The sequence below is a fragment of the Triticum aestivum genome, chromosome 6B (assembly GCF_018294505.1).
Source record: "Triticum aestivum cultivar Chinese Spring chromosome 6B, IWGSC CS RefSeq v2.1, whole genome shotgun sequence".
Taxonomy (NCBI): Eukaryota; Viridiplantae; Streptophyta; class Magnoliopsida; order Poales; family Poaceae; genus Triticum; species Triticum aestivum.
Genome location: NC_057810.1, coordinates 344,745,920 through 344,766,437, shown reverse-complemented (window position 1 = coordinate 344,766,437; position 20,518 = coordinate 344,745,920). Strand labels below are relative to the sequence as shown.

Here is a 20,518-nt window from a genome sequence, read left to right as displayed (position 1 = left end):
CAGAGATAGAGCTGAGGAGGCACCGCTGTTTGACCGGTCAACTGGATCAAATACGAAGCTATAGGTGAGACAGTGACCATATAATCATCAAAAATCATGTATAGTGATCATACTGACTGTATTCTTATGTACAATGAGCTATCGGCACAAGTTCAGTGACCGCCAGTGCATTTTACTCATCGCCATACAAGTTCTGTTCGAATCTGAATACCCGTTTGGTCTCTGTTACAAGAAAAATTTTAGTCGAACTTTCACTTATCGAATTATATTCTATTGCAGTGCAGTAAATAAACTGAGGAAATTTTGAAACCAAAAGGTATCAGGTTCCCATCCTGGACACTGTACATATTATTTTCATCACTAGCACTAATCCTAGAAAATTCCTAGCTCTTTGCTACGCTCTCATAGAACAAGATGTAGCCATGATCGCTGTTGCGAGAATATTCGCGAGAAGAACCATAGAACGTTTGCAGGGTTGACTCCTGAATCTTGTCGACACTGTCATCGTCAAATGACAGCCAGTGGTCGCCGCTTTTAATCTGGCTTACATAATGGCCGCCGTAGACGCAACACCATCCCCCTTCTTTGGGATGGGGACACTCTTCTTCAGGACCCTCGCGACATCCGGTCTCATGTCGACGGCTTCTATCGGTCCCTTTTCTCCGCCGCTCCTCGGAGTGGCGTTTCCCTCGCCCACGATTGTTGGGCCGGTATTCAGTTAGTCTCCAGGGCGGAGAATGCAGCCCTGACGGCTCCCTTCTCCGAGCAGGAGGTCTGGGAGGCTATCAAGGGGATGAATTCCTCTTCGGCTCCTGGTCCTGATGGCCTCCCTGTTATTTTCTTCCAGACCTTCTGGAACGTGATTAAACCCGAGGTCATGGCCATCTTTGAAGAATTCTTTGTGGGTGCCATCGACCTAGGTCGCCTCAACTATGGGATCATCTCCCTCATCCCCAAGGTCCCTGGGGCGTCCGACATCCGCCAGTTCCGGCCGATCACGGTCATTAATGTGATCTTCCGGATCTTGGCCAAAGGGTACGCCAATAGGGTGACCCTGCTGGCTGACCGGATTACGCATCCTGACCAGTCGGCCTTCATTAGAGGACGATATATCCTGGATGGTGTTTTGGTCCTCCATGAGGTACTTCACGAGGTCCGGTCCAAACACCTCAAGGCGGTTTTTTTGAAGATCGATTTTCACAAAGCCCATGACTCGGTCAGCTGGACCTTCCTCAGAGAAGTCCTTCGGAAGGGCTTTGATGACCGCTGGATCACTAGAGTCATGCAAATGGTCTCTTGCGGTCGCACGGCGGTTAACATCAATGGCGAGGTTGGTCCCTTCTTCCCTACCCTTTGTGGGGTTCGCCAGGGCGACCCCTTCTCCCCGTTCCTCTTCAATATGGTGGTGGACGCCTTGGCTGCCATTCTTGATAAGGCCAAGGCGGCTGGCCACATTCGTGGGATTACCCCACATCTCTCTGGAGGATCCGGAATTTCCATCCTTCAGTATGCTGACGACACGATCATCATGGTCGAAGGCTCGGAGATGGACATCGCCAACCTCAAGTTCCTCCTTCTATGCTTCCAACAGATGTCGGGTCTCAAGATCAACTTTGATAAGAGCGACGTCATGGTAATGGGATACTCCCCCGCTGAGTCTCTGGCCATCGCCAATCGGCTTAATTGCCGCCTGGGCTCTTTCCCCACCTCCTACTTAGGGACCCCCATTAGCGACTCACGCCTTTCTGCAGCGGACTTGAGGCCCGCTATCTCTAAGCTCCAGTCCCGGTGTGAGCCCTGGCAGGGGAGATGGCTCTCCAAGGCGGCCCGAACTATTCTTATCAACTCTTCTCTCTCTAGCCTGCTGCTGTTCCTTATGAGCTTCTATAGCCTCCATGAGTCCCTACATAAGGAGATCGCTAAGATCCAGTCTCGCTTCTACTGGGCTGGTGAGCATGATAAGCAGAAGTACCACATGGTCAGCTGGCCTGACATCTGCAAGCCCCGGGAGCAAGGTGGCCTGGGCATCATGTGCTCCAAGCGGATGAACATCGCGCTCCTCTCCCGCTGGCTCTGGCGCATCGCCCAGGGCCATGGCGACCTCTGGTTGGACATTACCAGGACTAAATACCTTCGGGGTCAACCCCTTTCCTTCTGCCAGAGATCGGGCGGCTCCCAGTTCTGGCAGTCCATTGTTCAGCTTCTCCCGGTGCTGCGCATTGGGACCTCCATCTCCGTGGGCTCTGGCCTCTCGACTCTCTTCTGGTATGATCGTTGGGCTGGTGACTCCCCCTTCGCGGCCCGCTTCCCCGTCCTTTTCTCTATTTCCGTTGACCCCATGATATCGGTCAATAGGGCCCTTCTTGATCTGGGGCGCCTTGCCTTCCGTCGACCGTTTGGGCCGGCGGAATCCGCCGCCTGGCGTGAGTTGCTTGACTGTGTCGCATTGCACGAACCACTGGTGGATGACAGGCCGGACCGTACCCGGTGGCGGCTCGAGCCGTCGGGCTTGTTCACCACCAAGTCGCTCTATTCGGCCATCGCCCCTTCCTCCGCACCCCTCCCCTTATCGATGGTCTGGACCGTTCGGGTGCCACTGAAGATTCGCATCTTCATGTGGCAATGGATCCGTGGTAGGCTTCCGTCTGGTGTGGAGGTCCGCAAGCGCAATGGCCCAGGCACCGGTATCTGCCCGCTCTGTGGTGTCCCGGAGGACTCAAACCACATCTTCTTCTCCTGCATCTCCGCACAATTCCTCTGGAGCTGCTTTCGCGAGGTGGTCGGAGGGAGTTGGTGCCACACCAACTTCCCGGACCTTTTTGCTGAACTCCAACTGTCCCCCGTATCCTCTCGCCACATTAGGTGGCTGGAAGTTGGGGTGCTTGCTTGGACGTTGTGGACCGTTCGCAATAAACTTGTGATCCAGCGCGCTCCCCTTCGTCGCCCTACTGACGCTCTCTACAAATTCTCGGGTTTCTTGCAGCTTTGGCGGCCGCTTAGTCGCCCCACGGACCGTGACGCCATCTCCGCCTTCATCGCCGACCTCCGATCGATGGCCATCCGCCTCTCTCCGCCGACGCCGCCGCCACCGCCGGAGCCCGATTAGCCACCTTGTGTTGGGTGCGTTGTGCTGTTGTTGTTCTCTTCTTTTTTGGGCTTGTTGAGCTGTGCCCTCAGCAGAACCTTTGTACTTTTCCTTGAGACTCGTGTGTGTTGGTGTGGACCTATGTGGTATGTATGCTCTGTGGCGGTTGCTTTATTTATAAAGCGGGGCGTAAGCCTTTTTCGGTAATGTCCGTGGTTGGCGGCGTTCCCAACGTGGACTACCACAGCAAAGAGTGAGTATTCGCAATCCACATCATGAGAGGCACTGCTCAGCTTCAGCTCCATGGGGTATACCACTCGGTATGACAGTTTCTTGTGCTGACTCAGCTGTTCAATGAACTTGAAGCGCTTTAAGTGGATCACCAATATTTGCGGCGCCTTTTTTATCTTCATTCTCTTCTGTGCTTCTTGCAAACTGCACAGTGCACCACAATTTCAGTGTTAAAAAGGAAATCAAGCAGCATAAAGGGTCTTTTCACGTATGGTAGTTCTCGACGCACTTTTTCTGTCTAGGGAGGACCAAGGTTGACAACCTATTGAGCAGAACATACTGAACAAACAGACATCTGAGGCACTGGGCAATCATTTTAATAACTAAATATATAGATTACAAACGATTGTGCAATATGTACGAGGAACAAAAAACAAAAACTTGCAGAAAACATAACAAATTGAGACAGTTAACCTTGCCTGCAATCGAGTGCAAGACAGCAGCAACGTCAAGTTTTTTCTTTTGAGAAAATGGATCTACAAGCTCCCCTTTAAGAATAGTTGTTTTGAACGTATTACATATAGCTAAGATTTAATTTGGTAAGTTGATCCATTCCATAAGTAGCGCCATAACGATTTAAACTCTTGTTAGCAATTTGATGCGTAAAGCCTCTATTGTTGCTCTGAGAGACAGAACATTAAGGATCAAAAACAATGACATAGAACATTGTTACCTGCAGCAGTTGTCACAGAAAAACTTGTCCTCGGCATTTAAAATCTCGGTGGAAAAGAAACTCTTCAGGCAGCTTGTTAGTGAACTATTCTGTTCAATGTCGATGCTCAAATCTAAAAATGTCTCATCCTTTGCGGTGACAGTCTCACACATCAGGCACTTTGTTTCATTGGTCAAAATACCCTGCAAACGAAAATGGTGATTATAAGCACAAAATTCTTGGAAGAAACGCATTCTTGCATTTTAGCGACTAGTCACCTGAAAATTCTTGTGGACCCATGTAACCAGCGGCTCCCTTCGAACTTCATTGGCTAAATGATAAACTTCCCCATTTGCCGCCCTTCCAGGGGATGTGCTTTCAGGAGAATCCTTCACGGTACTAAACTCTTTTTCCAGAATATCGACAATCTCATTCAACAAGAAATTCAAAAATTCATGGGCATCCTACAGAGAGCAAAGAGGAGTTACTTATGTAACAATTACTCTTCTATGTCCCTAATGTTAAGAGTTATATATACTTAGCCATGTAATATAGTCATCGCATATTCGTATAAGGGGTTTTCTGCATATTTACCGCACATGTACGTGCATATATATTGGCGTAAAACCTCATGGAAATACAAGTTACGTATTTCCTCACATTGTATTGGAGCTTAGTGTTTCCTGACGATCGATTACATCTCATTTTCGGTCTTCAATCAAATTCTCTGGATTCTCCATACCACGCATCCTCCAGTGGCCACATCGAGCCAATCCTTAGGTACATCCGCGTGGATTGTTGATTCGGGAGCATCTTTCCATATGACTCCCGATTCTTCCGCTCTGTCATCCATTAGAGTTCTAGATAGATTATTCTATTCATGTTCTTGCCGCATATGGTACTTCTCTTCCTATCGCTAGTCATGCCACTCTTAGCACTTCATCTTTTCATGTTGCTCGTGTTCCTCGACTTACATTGCAACTCTTTTATATTGGCCAGATTACTCTCTGATCGTCGTGTTATTCTTGTTGTGCCCTCCCTCTCTCTCTCTCTCTCGGTTGTTTCTCACAACATGCACAAGTAGACAAGCTGTTTTGGTGACTTGCAGGCAAATCTTTTATATTTTTTATGCACTAAAAGCTTCTCTTTTGGTGCTGCGATTGCTGCAGCTGGCTGGGTCAAAAAGTTTGACTTAGAACAATCCTAGAACTTCAATTATTTTGAAATAGAGGGAGTACCATCACTATAACACTGGCCTATGCTAATGTGAAATCTATAAATGTGACGGTGCCATATGATCTCTTATCTTATAGCTTACCCTTCCCAGTATATATACATTGTATAGAGGTTGCTTCAATTAATTCGGACCGGAGGGAGCAAGTTATATTATTTCCAGATTATGCCACATTGACTATCATAATGATTTGGTTGCAAATAAACAAGGTGATCTGATAATTGTCTGATTTGCATTGTATTCTCTTATTGTTATCTGTATATACATTACCTTTTGTAAGTATCTATATACATATATAAATGTATTTCCTTCATATGTAGGTGCTTTTGTAGGTTGATTATGTAGCTTGGTTGAATTATTTTGATTTGCAGCGATATTGGCCATATTGGCCTTGTCTACCGTGGCAGTGGCGCCATTGGTCCACGGCGTTTTTGTAAGGGCGTCAACGTAAGGCCTCCGCGGAGAAGCAAATGGGTTACACCCTAATGAAAGGGAACAAATAATTCTGCGGGGCACGATTCATTTAAACTTTGTATTTGTTGGCCTTGGTTTTTCGAATTTTGTATTTTGCTTATAATCGAATTGTTGGAAACTGATGGTAGAATGCCATTTGGTGTTGTGGTGTTATTTCATCTGTTGATATATTTCTGAATTTCCTATGCATCTGCTCAATGATGATTGCTTAGTCAGTGAACGAATCAGAACACTGACTCCTATCCCCTACACGGGGGGAGCCCTTACTGCCGCCGGGAAGTCTTCCCTCCACTCAACCCCTGTGTCGCTGCCGCCGGAGGGCCGGATGGCAAAGCCGCGCCGTTCCTAGGTGGTGGCGGCGGGGCAGTCCCGTCCGCCTTGCGAGCTGCACGCCGCCTCCCCCTCCGCCCGGCTTGGTGTCTCCTTCCAACGCCCCCCCCCCCGATCCGTGGCCATGGTGGCGGCGGGCTACTTCCTCCCCCTCCTGTGCTGCGCCCCCATCCTCCCCGAGATCCAATCTCATGCGGCGTGGTGCCTCCCTTCCGCTGCCCCTCCCCTTGCCGATCCAGTCGGGGCGTGGCCTTGGAAGGTCTCCTCTGCAGCCCCCCTCCCTCCCCGTGGACGTAGCCCAGCCTTGCTGCTGGCAGGGATGTGGACCCAGGAGCTGCGGTCGGTCGCGGGCCTGCCTCGTGCGGCGGCCCACGTCTCCGGCGGCGCCCACCTCCCTCAATCTGCGGTGGAGGCTCCGGCGTGGCAGTTGTTGAGGCAACGTGGTCAATTCCTCGGCGGCGGGTGCCTTTGGCGGCATGCCGGCCTGTGTCGTGTGTTAGAGTTTGAGTTGTGCACTACATGTAATCTTAAACTACATCTATCTCTTCCCTCCTGTATCTATCTCTATCTCTGTATCGAACCAGAACAAGATCCTAGCAATCGGTTCCTCTTCTTGTACGCTACGGCAAGGCTGTTTTGCCATCAATAAATAAACGCATGCGGCTCTCCCAAGGGAGAGTAGGAACGCTTCTCAACCAAATCTTACATCATGGTGTTCGTGTGGCGCCTCGCAGTGGACCCTTGTTGGCGCTGCTCCGGCCCTTGATAGAGGCTAAGGTGTCCCGTCTTTCGATGAGATGGTGGATTTCGCTTTAGTGGAAGTCGACTTTGACGATCCGACTACGAACGTGCGAGACCGTCGCGCCTTAGCAATCGCTAAACCAACTCCGAGAGGTTATTGACCACGCCGGAGCACGATCAACCTGACCACGAGGGTCTGTTTCCTGCGAGCAAACGAAGAACAAGCAAGAAACTAAGATTGCAATCTGGATATTGCGAATATAAGATGAAAACTTTATTGATCAAGGTGGGGTTCTGTGACGCCTTTGACTGGTCGTTGAACACAAACGAAGTACGCGAAGTTGCAGCTATGGCGAACTTTTAATCTAAACAAAACCCAAAGTCTAAACGGTGCCCTAAGGGATGTATATATGGAGGAAGAGAGGGGGAATTTCGTGGCCCTTGGTGGAGGGGTCCGAAATCAACCCTATCTCTTGTTTCCCCACACATACGGACTCTAAAAATAGCCTATACTTATGTATTTCGAAATTACATGGGCCTAGCCCAATAAAAAGGTGACGCAGCACCTATAATAGCCTCGGGACGAAATTTATGAAGTGGCATCTTGTATATCTCGTCCATGGCTTCATGCACCCATTATGGTGGCTTCAATGTCCTGAAATCATCACTTGTAACTCCGTTCTTGTTCCCCTTGCGCATGACATCATCTCCATGCTTGTTCTTGCTCCAATGTTCATCCTTCTCCAAGCTAGGCCCTTCATTTGTAAGCAAAACAAATGTATCCAATTTAGGCAGCATCATATTCTCATGAACATTAGAATCATTATCAAGAAACGAAAGTACCTGATAATTTAATTAGCGTGCGCGAGCTCTAGTAATTGGTCCCGTATATGTAGCAGTAGGGGCTGTGGGTGTAACAATGGTATTGATGTCCTCATCATCCTCCCCTTCTTGAAATGAAGTCGTCCTCGACGGAAACTCATCTTCCTCACCCAAATAAGGCTTCAAATCTGCAATGTTAAAAGTGGGACTAACCCCAAAATCTGCAGGCAGCTCAAGTTTATATGCATTATCATTTATTTTCTCTAACACCTTAAAGGGACCATCAACACGTGGCATTAGCTTTGATTTGCGCAAATCAGGAAATCTATCCTTACGCAAATGTAACCAAACAAGATCTCCAGGTGCAAACACAACATGTTTTCTACCCTTATCTCCAGCAAGTTTATATTTAGCATTCATACGCTCAATGTTTTCCTTAGTTAACTCATGCATTTTTAAAATCAATTCAGCATGTTGTTTAGCATCAAAATTAACCTTCTCCGAAGATGGAAGAGCCAACAAATCAATAGGTGCACGAGGTAGGAAACCATACACAACTTCAAAAGGGCACATCTTAGTAGTAGAATGCAATGAACGATTATAAGCAAATTCAATATGAGGCAAGCATTCCTCCCACATTTTCTTATTATTCTTCAAAACAGCCCTAAGCATAGTAGACAACGTTCTATTGACTACTTCAGTTTGTCCATCAGTTTGGGGGTGACAAGTAGTACTAAAAAGCAGTTTAGTCCCCAACTTAGCCCATAAACATCTCCAAAAGTGGCTAAGAAATTTAGTATCACGATCTGAAACAATAGTATTTGGCACACCATGCAAGCGAATAATTTCACGAAAGAACAAATCAGCAACATTAACAGCATCATCGCTTTTATGACATGGTATAAAGTGTGCCATTTTCGAGAATCTATCCACGACAACAAATATGCTATCTGATAGAGGCAAAGGTGTCCCGTCTGTCGATGAGATGGTGGATTTCGCTTTGGTGGAAGTCGACTTTGGCGATCCGACTACGAACGTGCGAGGACGTCGCGCCTTAGCAATCGCTAAACCAACTCCGAGAGGTTATTGACCACGCCGGAGCACGATCAACCTGACCACGAGGGTCTGTTTCCTGCGAGCAAACGAAGAACAAGCAAGAAACTAAGATTGCAATCTGGATATTGCGAATATAAGATGAAAGCTTTATTGATCAAGGTGGGGTTCTGTGACGCCTTTGTCTGGTCGTTGAACACAAACGAAGTACGTGAAGTTGCAGCTATGGCGAACTTTTAATCTAAACAAAACCCAAAGTCTAAACGATGCCCTAAGGGCTGTATATATGGAGGAAGAGGGGGGGAATTTCGTGGCCCTTGGTGGAGGGGTCCGAAATCAACCCTATCTCTTGTTTCCCCACACATACGGACTCTAAAAATAGCCTATACTTATGTATTTCGAAATTACATGGGCCTGGCCCAATAATAAGGTGACGCAGCACCTAAAATAGCCTCGGGACGAAATTTATGAAGTGGCATCTTGTATATTTCGTCCAAGGCTTCATGCACCCATTATGGTGGCTTCAAAGTCCTGAAATCATCACTTGTAACTCCGTTCTTGTTCCCCTTGCGCATGCCATCATCTTCATGCTTGTTCTTGCTCCAATGTTCATCCTTCTCCAAGCTAGGCCCTTCATTTGTAAGCAAAACAAATGTATCCAATTTAGGCAGCATCATATTCTCATGAACATTAAAATCATTACCAAGAAACGAAAGTACCTGGTAATTTAGTTGGCGTGCACGAGCTCTAGTAATTGGTCCAGTATGTATAGCAGCAGGGGTTGTGGGTGTAACAATTGTATTGATGTCCTCATCATCCTCCCCTTCTTGAAATGAAGTCGTCCTCGACGGAAGTTCATCTTCCTCACCCAAATAAGGCTTCAAATCTGCAATGTTAAAAGTGGGACTAACCCCAAAATCTGCAGGCAGCTCAAGTTTATATGCATTATCATTTATTTTCTCTAACACCTTAAAGGGACCATCAGCACATGGCATTAACTTTGATTTGCGCAAATCAAGAAATCTATCCTTACGCAAATGTAACCAAACAAGATCTCCAGGTGCAAACACAACATGTTTTCTACCCTTATCTCCAGCAAGTTTATATTTAGCATTCATACGCTCAATGTTTTCCTTAGTTAACTCATGCATTTTTAAAATCAATTCAGCACGTTGTTTAGCATCAAAATTAACCTTCTCCGAAGATGGAAGAGGCAACAAATCAATAGGTGCACGAGGTAGGAAACCATACACAACTTCAAAAGGGCACATCTTAGTAGTAGAATGCAATGAACGATTATAAGCAAATTCAATATGAGGCAAGCATTCCTCCCACATTTTCTTATTATTCTTCAAAACAGCCCTAAGCATAGTAGACAACGTTCTATTGACTACTTCAGTTTGTCCATCAGTTTGGGGGTGACAAGTAGTACTAAAAAGCAGTTTAGTCCCCAACTTAGCCCATAAACATCTCCAAAAATGGCTAAGAAATTTAGTATCACGATCTGAAACAATAGTATTTGGCACACCATGCAAGCGAATAATTTCACGAAAGACCAAATCAGCAACATTAACAGCATCATCGCTTTTATGACATGGTATAAAGTGTGCCATTTTCGAGAATCTATCCACGACAACAAATATGCCATCCCTCCCCTTCTTTGTTCGAGGTAAACCTAAAACAAAGTCCATAGATATATCCTCCCAAGGAACACTAGGTACAGGCAAATGCATATATAAACCATGAGGATTGAGTCGTGACTTAGCTTTTTGACATGTAGTGCATCGAGCAATAAAACGCTCAATATCCCGTCTCATCTTTGGCCAAAAGAAATGTGTAGCAAGTACGTCCTCCGTCTTCTTCACGCCAAAGTGTCCAATTAATCCTCCTCCATGCGCCTCCTGCAACAACAAAAGACGAACGGAGCTAGCTGGAATGCATAGCTTGTTAGCACGAAACACAAATCCATCATTAACGACGAACTTATTCCACATTCTTCCTTCTTTACAATTCTGCATTACATCTTTAAAATCAGCATCATGCACATATTGATCTTTGATGGTCTCCAAACCAAATATTTTGAAGTCAAGTTGTGAAAGCATAGTATAGCGGCGAGACAATGCATCAGCAATAACATTTTCTTTTCCCTTCTTGTGTTTAATGACATAAGGAAAAGTCTCAATGAATTCAACCCATTTAGCATGTCTATGATTCAGTTTAGTTTGACTTTTAATATGTTTCAAAGATTCATGATCAGAATGTATAACAAATTCTTTGGGCCATAAATAATGTTGCCATGTTTCTAAAGTCCGAACAAGAGCATATAATTCTTTATCATAAGTAGAATAATTCAGACTAGGCCCACTCAATTTTTCAGAAAAGTATGCAACAGGTTTGCCATCTTGTAATAACACACCGCCTAATCCAATTCCACTAGCATCACATTCAAGCTCAAAAGTCTTATTAAAATCAGGAAGTTGGAGTAAAGGAGCATGTGTCAACTTATCTTTCAATACCGAGAAGGCTTCTTCCTGTGCGGTACCCCAAAGAAAAGGCACATCTTTCTTTGTAAGCTCATTGAGAGGTGCAACAATGGTGCTGAAATCTCTCACAAAACGCCTATAGAACCCAGCGAGACCAAGAAAACTCCTCACTTGTGTGACCGTTTTGGGTTGCGGCCAACTCTCAATAGCTTCAATCTTGGCTTTATCAACTTCAATAACCCTGTGAAGTAACAACATAGCCAAGAAAAGATACTCGGTCGGTGCAAAAGGTGCACTTCCCAAGGTTACCAAACAAACGTGCATCACGTAGAGCAATAAAAACAGCACGTAAATGTTCTAAATGTTCTTCCAAAGATCTGCTATAAATCAATATGTCATCAAAGTAAACTACCACAAATCGTCCAATGAAAGCACGTAAAACTTCGTTCATTAATCTCATGAAAGTACTAGGTGCATTAGTTAACCCAAAAGGCATGACTAACCACTCATATAATCCAAACTTAGTTTTGAATGCTGTTTTCCATTCATCTCCCAATTTCATACGAATTTGATGGTATCCACTACGCAAATCAACTTTGGAGAATATTGTAGAGCCACTCAATTCATCAAGCATATCATCTAGCCTAGGAATAGGATGACGATAACGAATAGTAATATTATTAATACCTCTACAATCAACACACATACGTGATGTACCATCCTTTTTCGGCACTAGAATAATAGGAACAGCACAAGGACTAAGGGATTCGCGTATATAACCTTTGTCGAGAAGCTCTTGTACTTGACGCATAATCTCCTTCGTCTCCTTTGGATTGGTACGGTATGGTGCACGGTTTGGCAGTGAAGCACCGGGAATTAAGTCAATCTGATGCTCAATCCCTCGAATAGGCGGTAATCCCGGTGGCACGTCTTGTGGAAAGACGTCAGCGAACTCCTGCAAAATGTTAGTGACAGCAGGAGGCAAAGAGGAAGGCACGTCCTCGAATGAAAATAATGCCTCTTTGCACACAAAAGCATAGCAAAGAGATTTGCTGAAATCTAGCTCATCAATATCAGATTTGGTGGCAAATAAACATGCACTTTTCAATTTAATTTCAGAAGCAACACTAGATGGTTTATTATTAGGCTTCATTTGTTGCTCAAATTCTCTTGCCACAATCTAATTTTCACTCTTATTCGTCTCCTGTTTTGCTTCATTATCTCTATTAATATCATCTTTCAAAATGGAATCAGGAGTCATAGGAAGCAAAGTAATATTTTTATCCTTATGAACAAGAGTATACTAATTGTTTCTACCATGGTGTACAGAATTTTTATTAAATTGCCATGGTCGACCAAGTAATAAGGAACATGCTTGCATAGGTACCACATCACAATCAACATAATCAACATATGTAGATATACTAAAATGCACACGAACAGTACGTGTTACCTTAACCTTGCCGCTGTTGTTGAACCATTGGATGTAGTAAGGATGTGGATGTGGTCTTGTGGTGAGAGATAGCTTCTCCACCATCTCCATGCTAGCCAAATTGTTGCAGCTCCCTCCGTCTATGATGACGCGCACAGAACGTTCCTTCACAACTCCCTTGGTATGGAACAAATTGTGCCTCTGATTTTGCTCAGCTTGTGTGATCTGCACACTCAAAACACGTTGAACAACTAAACATTCATACCTGTCAGCGTCTTCAGGAGCCATGTATTGCGTCTCATGATCAAAATCATCTCCACCATGTTCTTCACGTGTAATAAGAGCCAAAGTCTCCTCATCATAGTCACTAGCAGACTCATATCCACCATCCGCGGTAGCAATCATCACACGCGGAGATTTGCATTCTCTCGCATAATGACCTCCTCCCTTACAACGACGACAAATAATATCACTTATGTGCCCTGTTGATGCCATGGAAGAAGAAGAACGTTGTGCAGGCCCCGCAGGTGCGCTCTTGGCAGATAATGGCGGTTGTGCCTGTTTTCTTGTATCACGGCTGGAGGTGGCACCGAATGGAGGTGCTGGTGCAGTTGAAGTAGAAGATGCACGTGGTGTCCATGATGAAGGTCGGCCTGCAGAAAAGTTAGTTCGCCCCAATGCTTGTCGATCCTGCACTTCACGTTCAGCTTTACAAGCAAGATGGAATAAACGAGTGATATTAGTATACTCCTTATAGTCTAGAATGGTCTGAATCTCTCTATTTAATCCACCCAGAAAACGTGCAAACATAGCTTCATTCTCCTCAACAATACCACATCTAATCATGCCAGTTTGTAATTCCTGATAATATTCTTCTACATAATTTTTCCCTTGTCTTAAACGCTGCAATTTTTGAAGCAATTCACGTTGATAATATGGTGGAACCCAACGCGTATGCATAGCAGTTTTTAAAGCAGCCCAAGTAGTTGGAATAGGATATAATCTACAATGTTCAGACCACCATACACATGCAAAACTAGTGAAAGCACAAACAGCAGCAGCAACTCGTCTCTCCTCAGGATATTGTAAACATGTAAATCGTTGTTCAGTTTCTAACTCCCAAGTAAGATATATATCAGGAACATATCTACCCTCAAATGATGGAATATTCAATTTCAGTTTAGGAATATGGACATCATCTCGTACCTGAGGTGGTGGTGCAGGCCTACCATTACAAATATATACCTAAGGTCGACCTGCTAGTGGTGGTATAGGTGGCTGCACGTAGTGCTGATTTTGATCAACCTCATCCTCATAATCTCCCACATAATCATCCTCCTCCGCATCAGCAGCAGGAGCCATAGAAGTATCAACAGCAGCACCAACAGTTTGGCCAAACGCAAGAGGAACACGGCTTGCTCGGCGGAGGTCTGTTTCGCGACGTGGAGGTAATCGTTGTTGTTGTTGTTGGTGGAGAGGTGCGTTAGGTGCAGCGGGTGGTGGTGGTGGAAGACGCGCGAGCAATTCATTAAACTTGTTATCGAGATTTGTTTCGAACGTCTTCTCAAGGCCAGTGATCTTCTCCATGGCCTCTTCAAAATTGTTCAGCACATCTTGCACCTGTTCAGTCATCATTTGCTGAAACTTATCATGAAGCTCCTTGTTCGATAAATTCTCCCAGTCAATCTCGTCGGCTTGTGATCCTGGCATAGTTAGCAGCAATAGAAACACACAAGAATATGACCCTACAGACTACGAACAAGTGGTGGTGGTGGGTGTCACAAATCCGTCAAGCAAAACTCAAATTCTTACCAGTTCTTACCCAGCAACAGGCGGTGATCGGCAACCGTTGTAGTCAAAACTCTCAAAGCTTGGATAGAGCGATTACCAGGGAGAGTCAAACGCACGACGTAGATGTATGTGGAGCTGGGAAGGCTTATAATATGGTAGCAAAAAGGGTCAGCAATAATCAATTCAGAGATGCAAAGTTGAATAAACGCTCAACGACGGTACTGTGCTGGTCCTAGGCTAGACTGTGCTAGAGACGCGAGCCTAGAACACCAACAAAATCACGGCGCGGCACATAAACAAGGGAGGAGCACACTCTGAATTTTTTTTCTCTTTCTTTTTGCACTTTTTTTTCTCTTTTTTTTTGCTCCGCAACAAACTTTTTTTCGAAAAAGTCTACAAATGGTCTAAAAACTGCCTAGCCAGAATTTTCCAGACTTAGTTTTTTTTTTTGAAATTGGAACTATTTTTCTTCTGCGGATGGCTCGGAAGTTGGGGAGTCCTTCTCTGTCACGACTCGGAGTATCGCGTGATCTGGAAATCGAGAACAATGCAATAATTACTGGACTCGGACTAGGACTGGTGGCGGAGATGAATCTGGTGGAACTCGGACTGGTGGCGGAGATAAATCTGGTGGAACACGGACAGGTGGCGGATATATGTTGCAGGTGAACTCGGATTGGTGTGATGGCGGCGGATATGTGGTGGCGTATATGGATTCGGATTGGCGGTGAATATGTGGTGGTGGTATATGGCAACAGCGACGATGATGATGCGGTGGTGATATATGCCAGCGGCGACGTGACAACCTGTGAACAGAACTCGAAACTCTAAAAGACTAGACGCTAAGACCAGCAACTGGACACGACGATGCAACCGCAAATTCAACAAAGCAAATACAGAAAAGATTATGCAAGGCTCAGATTGGTTCGGATGGGATGAACTAACCCTAAATTTTTTTTGGCTTTTTCGTGGACTATGGGTATGAAGAACAGACTCGATCTAAACTACGAAAAACTATAAAATCTCACCGAGCAACCTGGAAATCTGATACCTCTTGATAGAGGCTAAGGTGTCCCGTCTTTCGATGAGATGGTGGATTTCGCTTTAGTGGAAGTCGACTTTGACGATCCGACTACGAACGTGCGAGAACGTTGCGCCTTAGCAATCGCTAAACCAACTCCGAGAGGTTATTGACCACGCCGGAGCACGATCAACCTGACCACGAGGGTCTGTTTCCTACGAGCAAACGAAGAACAAGCAAGAAACTAAGATTGCAATCTGGATATTGCGAATATAAGATGAAAGCTTTATTGATCAAGGTGGGGTTCTGTGACGCCTTTGTCTGGTCGTTGAACACAAACGAAGTACGCGAAGTTGCAGCTATGGCGAACTTTTAATCTAAACAAAACCCAAAGTCTAAACGGTGCCCTAAGGGATGTATATATGGAGGAAGAGAGGTGGAATTTCGTGGCCCTTGGTGGAAGGGTCCGAAATCAACCCTATCTCTTGTTTCCCCACACATACGGACTCTAAAAATAGCCTATACTTATGTATTTCGAAATTACATGGGCCTGGCCCAATAAAAAGATGACGCAGCACCTATAATAGCCTCGGGACGAAATTTATGAAGTGGCATCTTGTATATTTCGTCCATGGCTTCATGCACCCATTATGGTGGCTTCAATGTCCTGAAATCATCACTTGTAACTCCGTTCTTGTTCCCCTTGCGCATGGCATCATCTCCATGCTTGTTCTTGCTCCAATGTTCATCCTTCTCCAAGCTAGGCCCTTCATTTGTAAGCAAAACAAATGTATCCAATTTAGGCAGCATCATATTCTCATGAACATTAGAATCATTACCAAAAAACGAAAGTACCTGATAATTTAATTGGCGTGCGCGAGCTCTAGTAATTGGTCCCGTATATGTAGCAGTGGGGCTGTGGGTGTAACAATGGTATTGATGTCCTCATCACCTGGCAACCTCTAGACCTGCATTCTCCAGTGTTCGTGGCTTGTCGGTGTCCTCTGCCGGTGCAGCTCTAGCCCCGGCGATTCGGTAGCCGTGCTCCTTCCAGCTCACACAGCTCGTCAACGTCCTGATGGCTATGCAACTTGGATCTACACTCTGCAGTCCTAGCTTTGCCGGCGTCGCTGGTCGTCGTCGCTTCCCCTGCGCCGATTCTCTCAACCTCGCCGCACCACCGACCCTGTACACCTCCACGCCTCGCTTGGTGCCAGATCCCTTGTCGTGTTTGGTGGTGCCAGGTGCCACCTTCCGGCGGCCAGCCAACCCGCCTCCAGACATGGCGGCTCCGGCCTACAGCAGCTTCCTCATCTCATATTCTGGATCCGGAGGCTATGGGATTGCTCAGAATCAGGCCGAGGAGAAATCTCTGCTCGGCTCGCCGATACTGGCAGCGGCGGCGCTCGCGGGTGTCATTTTCCTTCTTGGAGGCGCTGCCACGGCTTTCATCTACGCCCCTTTTCGAGCTCACGGGAAACCTATGTCCGGTTCTATGGACCTGTGATGAGGACATCAATACAATTGTTACACCCATAGCCCCTGCTGCTATACATACTGGACCAATTACTAGAGCTCGTGCACGCCAACTAAATTACCAGGTACTTTCGTTTCTTGGTAATGATTCTAATGTTCATGAGAATATGATGCTGCCTAAATTGGATACATTTGTTTTGCTTACAAATGAAGGGCCTAGCTTGGAGAAGGATGAACATTGGAGCAAGAACAAGCATGGAGATGATGGCATGCGCAAGGGGAACAAGAACGGAGTTACAAGTGAAGATTTCAGGACTTTGAAGCCACCATAATGGGTGCATGAAGCCTTGGACGAAATATACAAGATGCCACTTCACAAATTTCGTCCTGAGGCTATTTTAGGTGCTGCGTCACCTTATTATTGGGCCAGGCCCATGTAATTTCGAAATACATAAGTATAGGCTATTTTTAGAGTCCGTATGTGTGGGGAAACAAGAGATAGGGTTGATTTCGGACCCCTCCACCAAGGGCCACGAAATTCCCCCCCTCTTCCTCCATATATACAGCCCTTAGGGCATCGTTTAGACTTTGGGTTTTGTTTAGATTAAAAGTTCGCCATAGCTGCAACTTCGCGTACTTCGTTTGTGTTCAACGACCAGACAAAGGCGTCACAGAACCCCACCTTGATCAATAAAGCTTTCATCTAATATTCGCAATATCCAGATTGCAATCTCAGTTTCTTGCTTGTTCTTCGTTTGCTCGCAGAAAACAGACCCTCGTGGTCAGGTTGATCGTGTTCCGGCGTGGTCAATAACCTCTCGGAGTTGGTTTAGCGATTGCTAAGGCGCGACGTCCTCGCACGTTCGTAGTCGGATCGTCAAAGTCGACTTCCACCAAAGCGAAATCCATCATCTCATCGAAAGACGGGACACCTCCGCCTCTATCAACCTGATGGCGGCAGCGGCGTGGCGTCGTTCTTCTTCTTGAAAACGCTATCTTGCTCGCTAACAGTGTCCCCTGAGTTGGTTTTTGGTGATGTTGGACGTCTTGCTAGTTCGGCCTGCCTCTCTTGTTCGGGGCTTAGTGAGTCCAGCTGTGTAGTTTCCTCTGTTCGGGCCGAGCATCCCTTGTCCTCTACTCCGGGCGCCATGCTCACGCCTCCTTGCATTCGTGCCATGTGTTGTACCCTTATCTGTACTCATTCTAATTCCTTCTATTATCGTATTCATTCTAATTCCTTCTATCAATGAAAAGATACGCAAGCTTTGCATATTCGTGAAAAGATAATTGCTTAGTCAGTGTTTATATATGCATACATTAGTCAAGCTTTGGTTTTCATCTCCTTTGTATACAAAAATGTATTCCACGGTCTACGTACTGGTTTGCCTGGTGAATGACGGGTAGCGCACAGCTAATCTAGTTACCAAATAAATACCTGAGCATTAATAAGCTTTGTAAGCTATCTGCAAGTTACCTGGTGCATAGAACTACAAAACGATTCATTCTGTTTCCTCACTCTATGGACAAAACGTTTTGGAGAAATAACACCAGTCTTTTTCTTCGATAGGCTTATCTGCAAGTTATGAGTAACCGTTGTTACTAGACGAACAAAAATGTGCAGAAGTTTCAGGTACCATGTGCAAACCAAATAACATCGTGCTCATGAAAGCATAAATATGGAGAGTCGTTAGCTACTAGAAACTAATAACATGTCTGCTGTCTTGCCTTGGTTGCAGGGGAGTTAATCTAAGAAGTCATATTTTTACGAGTTAAGACAGTTAGACGAAACAATTATTAAAATTTTCAGCAAGCACCATGAAAACTGACAGTTGAGCTAAACCAAATTAACTATGGTACTATCTAGTATCTACGACTATAATGTGTCCAATCACTGCCCTGAAAGTGTAAGTAAGGAGAAACCACCATTTATATTCTATAATATTGTTTTCTCAGGTTCAAGTACTCTTCCGCAAAGCAAACACATACATGCGCGAGCACACAAAAAACTACCATATAGTGAGGAAAAATTTCAGTCCGGATTGTCAAGAAACAATGTAATTTTATTACTCCCTCCGTCCCATAATATAAGAGCTTTTTTGTCACTAGTGGTGTCAAAAACACTCTTATATTATGGGACAGAGGAAATACTTATTAGTGCTCTTAGTACTTCCTCCATCACTCAATATAGGACGTTTTAGATACTGACACGGTCTCAAAAGTATCACTTTAACTGCTGCCTGCTTCTCTCACTTGTTATAACATGTCATAATTGATTTTTTGGAAGAAAAAAAAATCTAGAATGAATTGCTGCTACCACTTTATTCTTTTGAACAAAATCATCGTAACTTATCAATCACCAAGAAATATAGATTATCAAAGTATATTTCAAAATTTTGTGGATCCCAGTTCATGTGAACATCTAGATTATTTTTAGTTTCGACATACTGATGGTCAAAACTACGAATGATTGATTACTTGATTTGTTGGAGGACCTGCTATCTTTACACCACAGATACAAAAAGAATAAATGGATTCTTCATTTTTTGCTACCTCTGCCCTACTTTCTGTCAAACCACAGTTTATAACCCTCTGATTAATGGAATCAAATAGCTCAGTCATTAAGTTGGTTCTTCTATCCATTAATTTCTATCAGAATTCTAATTACTTACCATAATCTCCACTAAGAATCACCAAAAAAAACTAAAAAAATGACTCCCATTCCCTTCATGACTTGACGACACAGTGATTTGATCCGTGTATGAGAAAAAAATCAATCTATTGGTAAGCATATATTTGAAGTAAAACCAATAATCTTCAAGATTATCATCTTTAAATTTTATGATGACATGGAATCCATGTGTGCACTGACTAGTTAGTGATAGAGTGGGTACCTTGATTGATTTTTTAGAGCAACAACCTATCAAATGTAGCAGTATATCAGCTAATAACAGTATTTGTATTTTCACCTGCGCAAAAAGATCTGCCAAGCAGGTCAACAAATTTTCCTCAGCATCTCCTGGATTCCTGTAATTTGTATAATATTCCAGCAACTGCTCCCGAAATGGAATACAATAATAAAGTGCCTGAAATAAAAGTATAATTTGGACATATTTAATACAGTACATGACACACCAGTAACTGCACAGTACTTGTAGCAAGCATGAAAGGATGGTCTGGGTAAAGAACCAATAATTTATTAAAATAGCAAATGACAACAGGAACCAAAACTGAACATGGATAACAAATAATTGAAAACGGATAATATTTTTCATTTGTAGAAGATGGTCCTGATCAGAAAACAGTGAATGCCATCAACAGTACTAGGCAAAAGGCCCACAATAATACATCTATGCTAACAAATAGGCAACACAGGGATGTTAACCGTTGCTTCGTGTCAGGAATAACACTTCCCTTCAATTATATGGAAACAACCCCCTTCCCTGTTAACTGCGACGAAACATTAAACAGAACCAGTGCTATTGCCGGACTCATTTTCTTCATTTTAATGGATTTGAGAATATCAATAATCCACAATCAGTAATGCCAAACAGATATGTTGTCTGATTTGTTTCACAGGATCCATTAGACTAGTCATTCATCATGCACTCTTGAACATGGATAAGAGGACTAAGG

At 44.6% G+C, this 20,518-nt stretch overlaps 1 protein-coding gene across 1 annotated transcript in view; it reads right to left on the bottom strand.

Annotated features, from left to right (window-relative positions):
- Positions 1-383: 383 nt before the first annotated feature.
- The window catches only part of LOC123139208 (ubiquitin carboxyl-terminal hydrolase 4), a 27,717-nt gene continuing 7,582 nt past the window's right edge, over positions 384-20,518 (bottom strand). The window contains exons 2-7 of the mRNA XM_044559008.1: positions 19,852-19,968; positions 18,360-18,458; positions 4,307-4,492; positions 4,050-4,231; positions 3,299-3,520; positions 384-558 (exon numbers count right to left, since the gene is read on the bottom strand). Of these exons, the coding sequence (XP_044414943.1) occupies positions 384-558; positions 3,299-3,520; positions 4,050-4,231; positions 4,307-4,492; positions 18,360-18,458; positions 19,852-19,968 (981 nt within the window). The remainder of the gene's footprint in view (positions 559-3,298; positions 3,521-4,049; positions 4,232-4,306; positions 4,493-18,359; positions 18,459-19,851; positions 19,969-20,518) is intronic.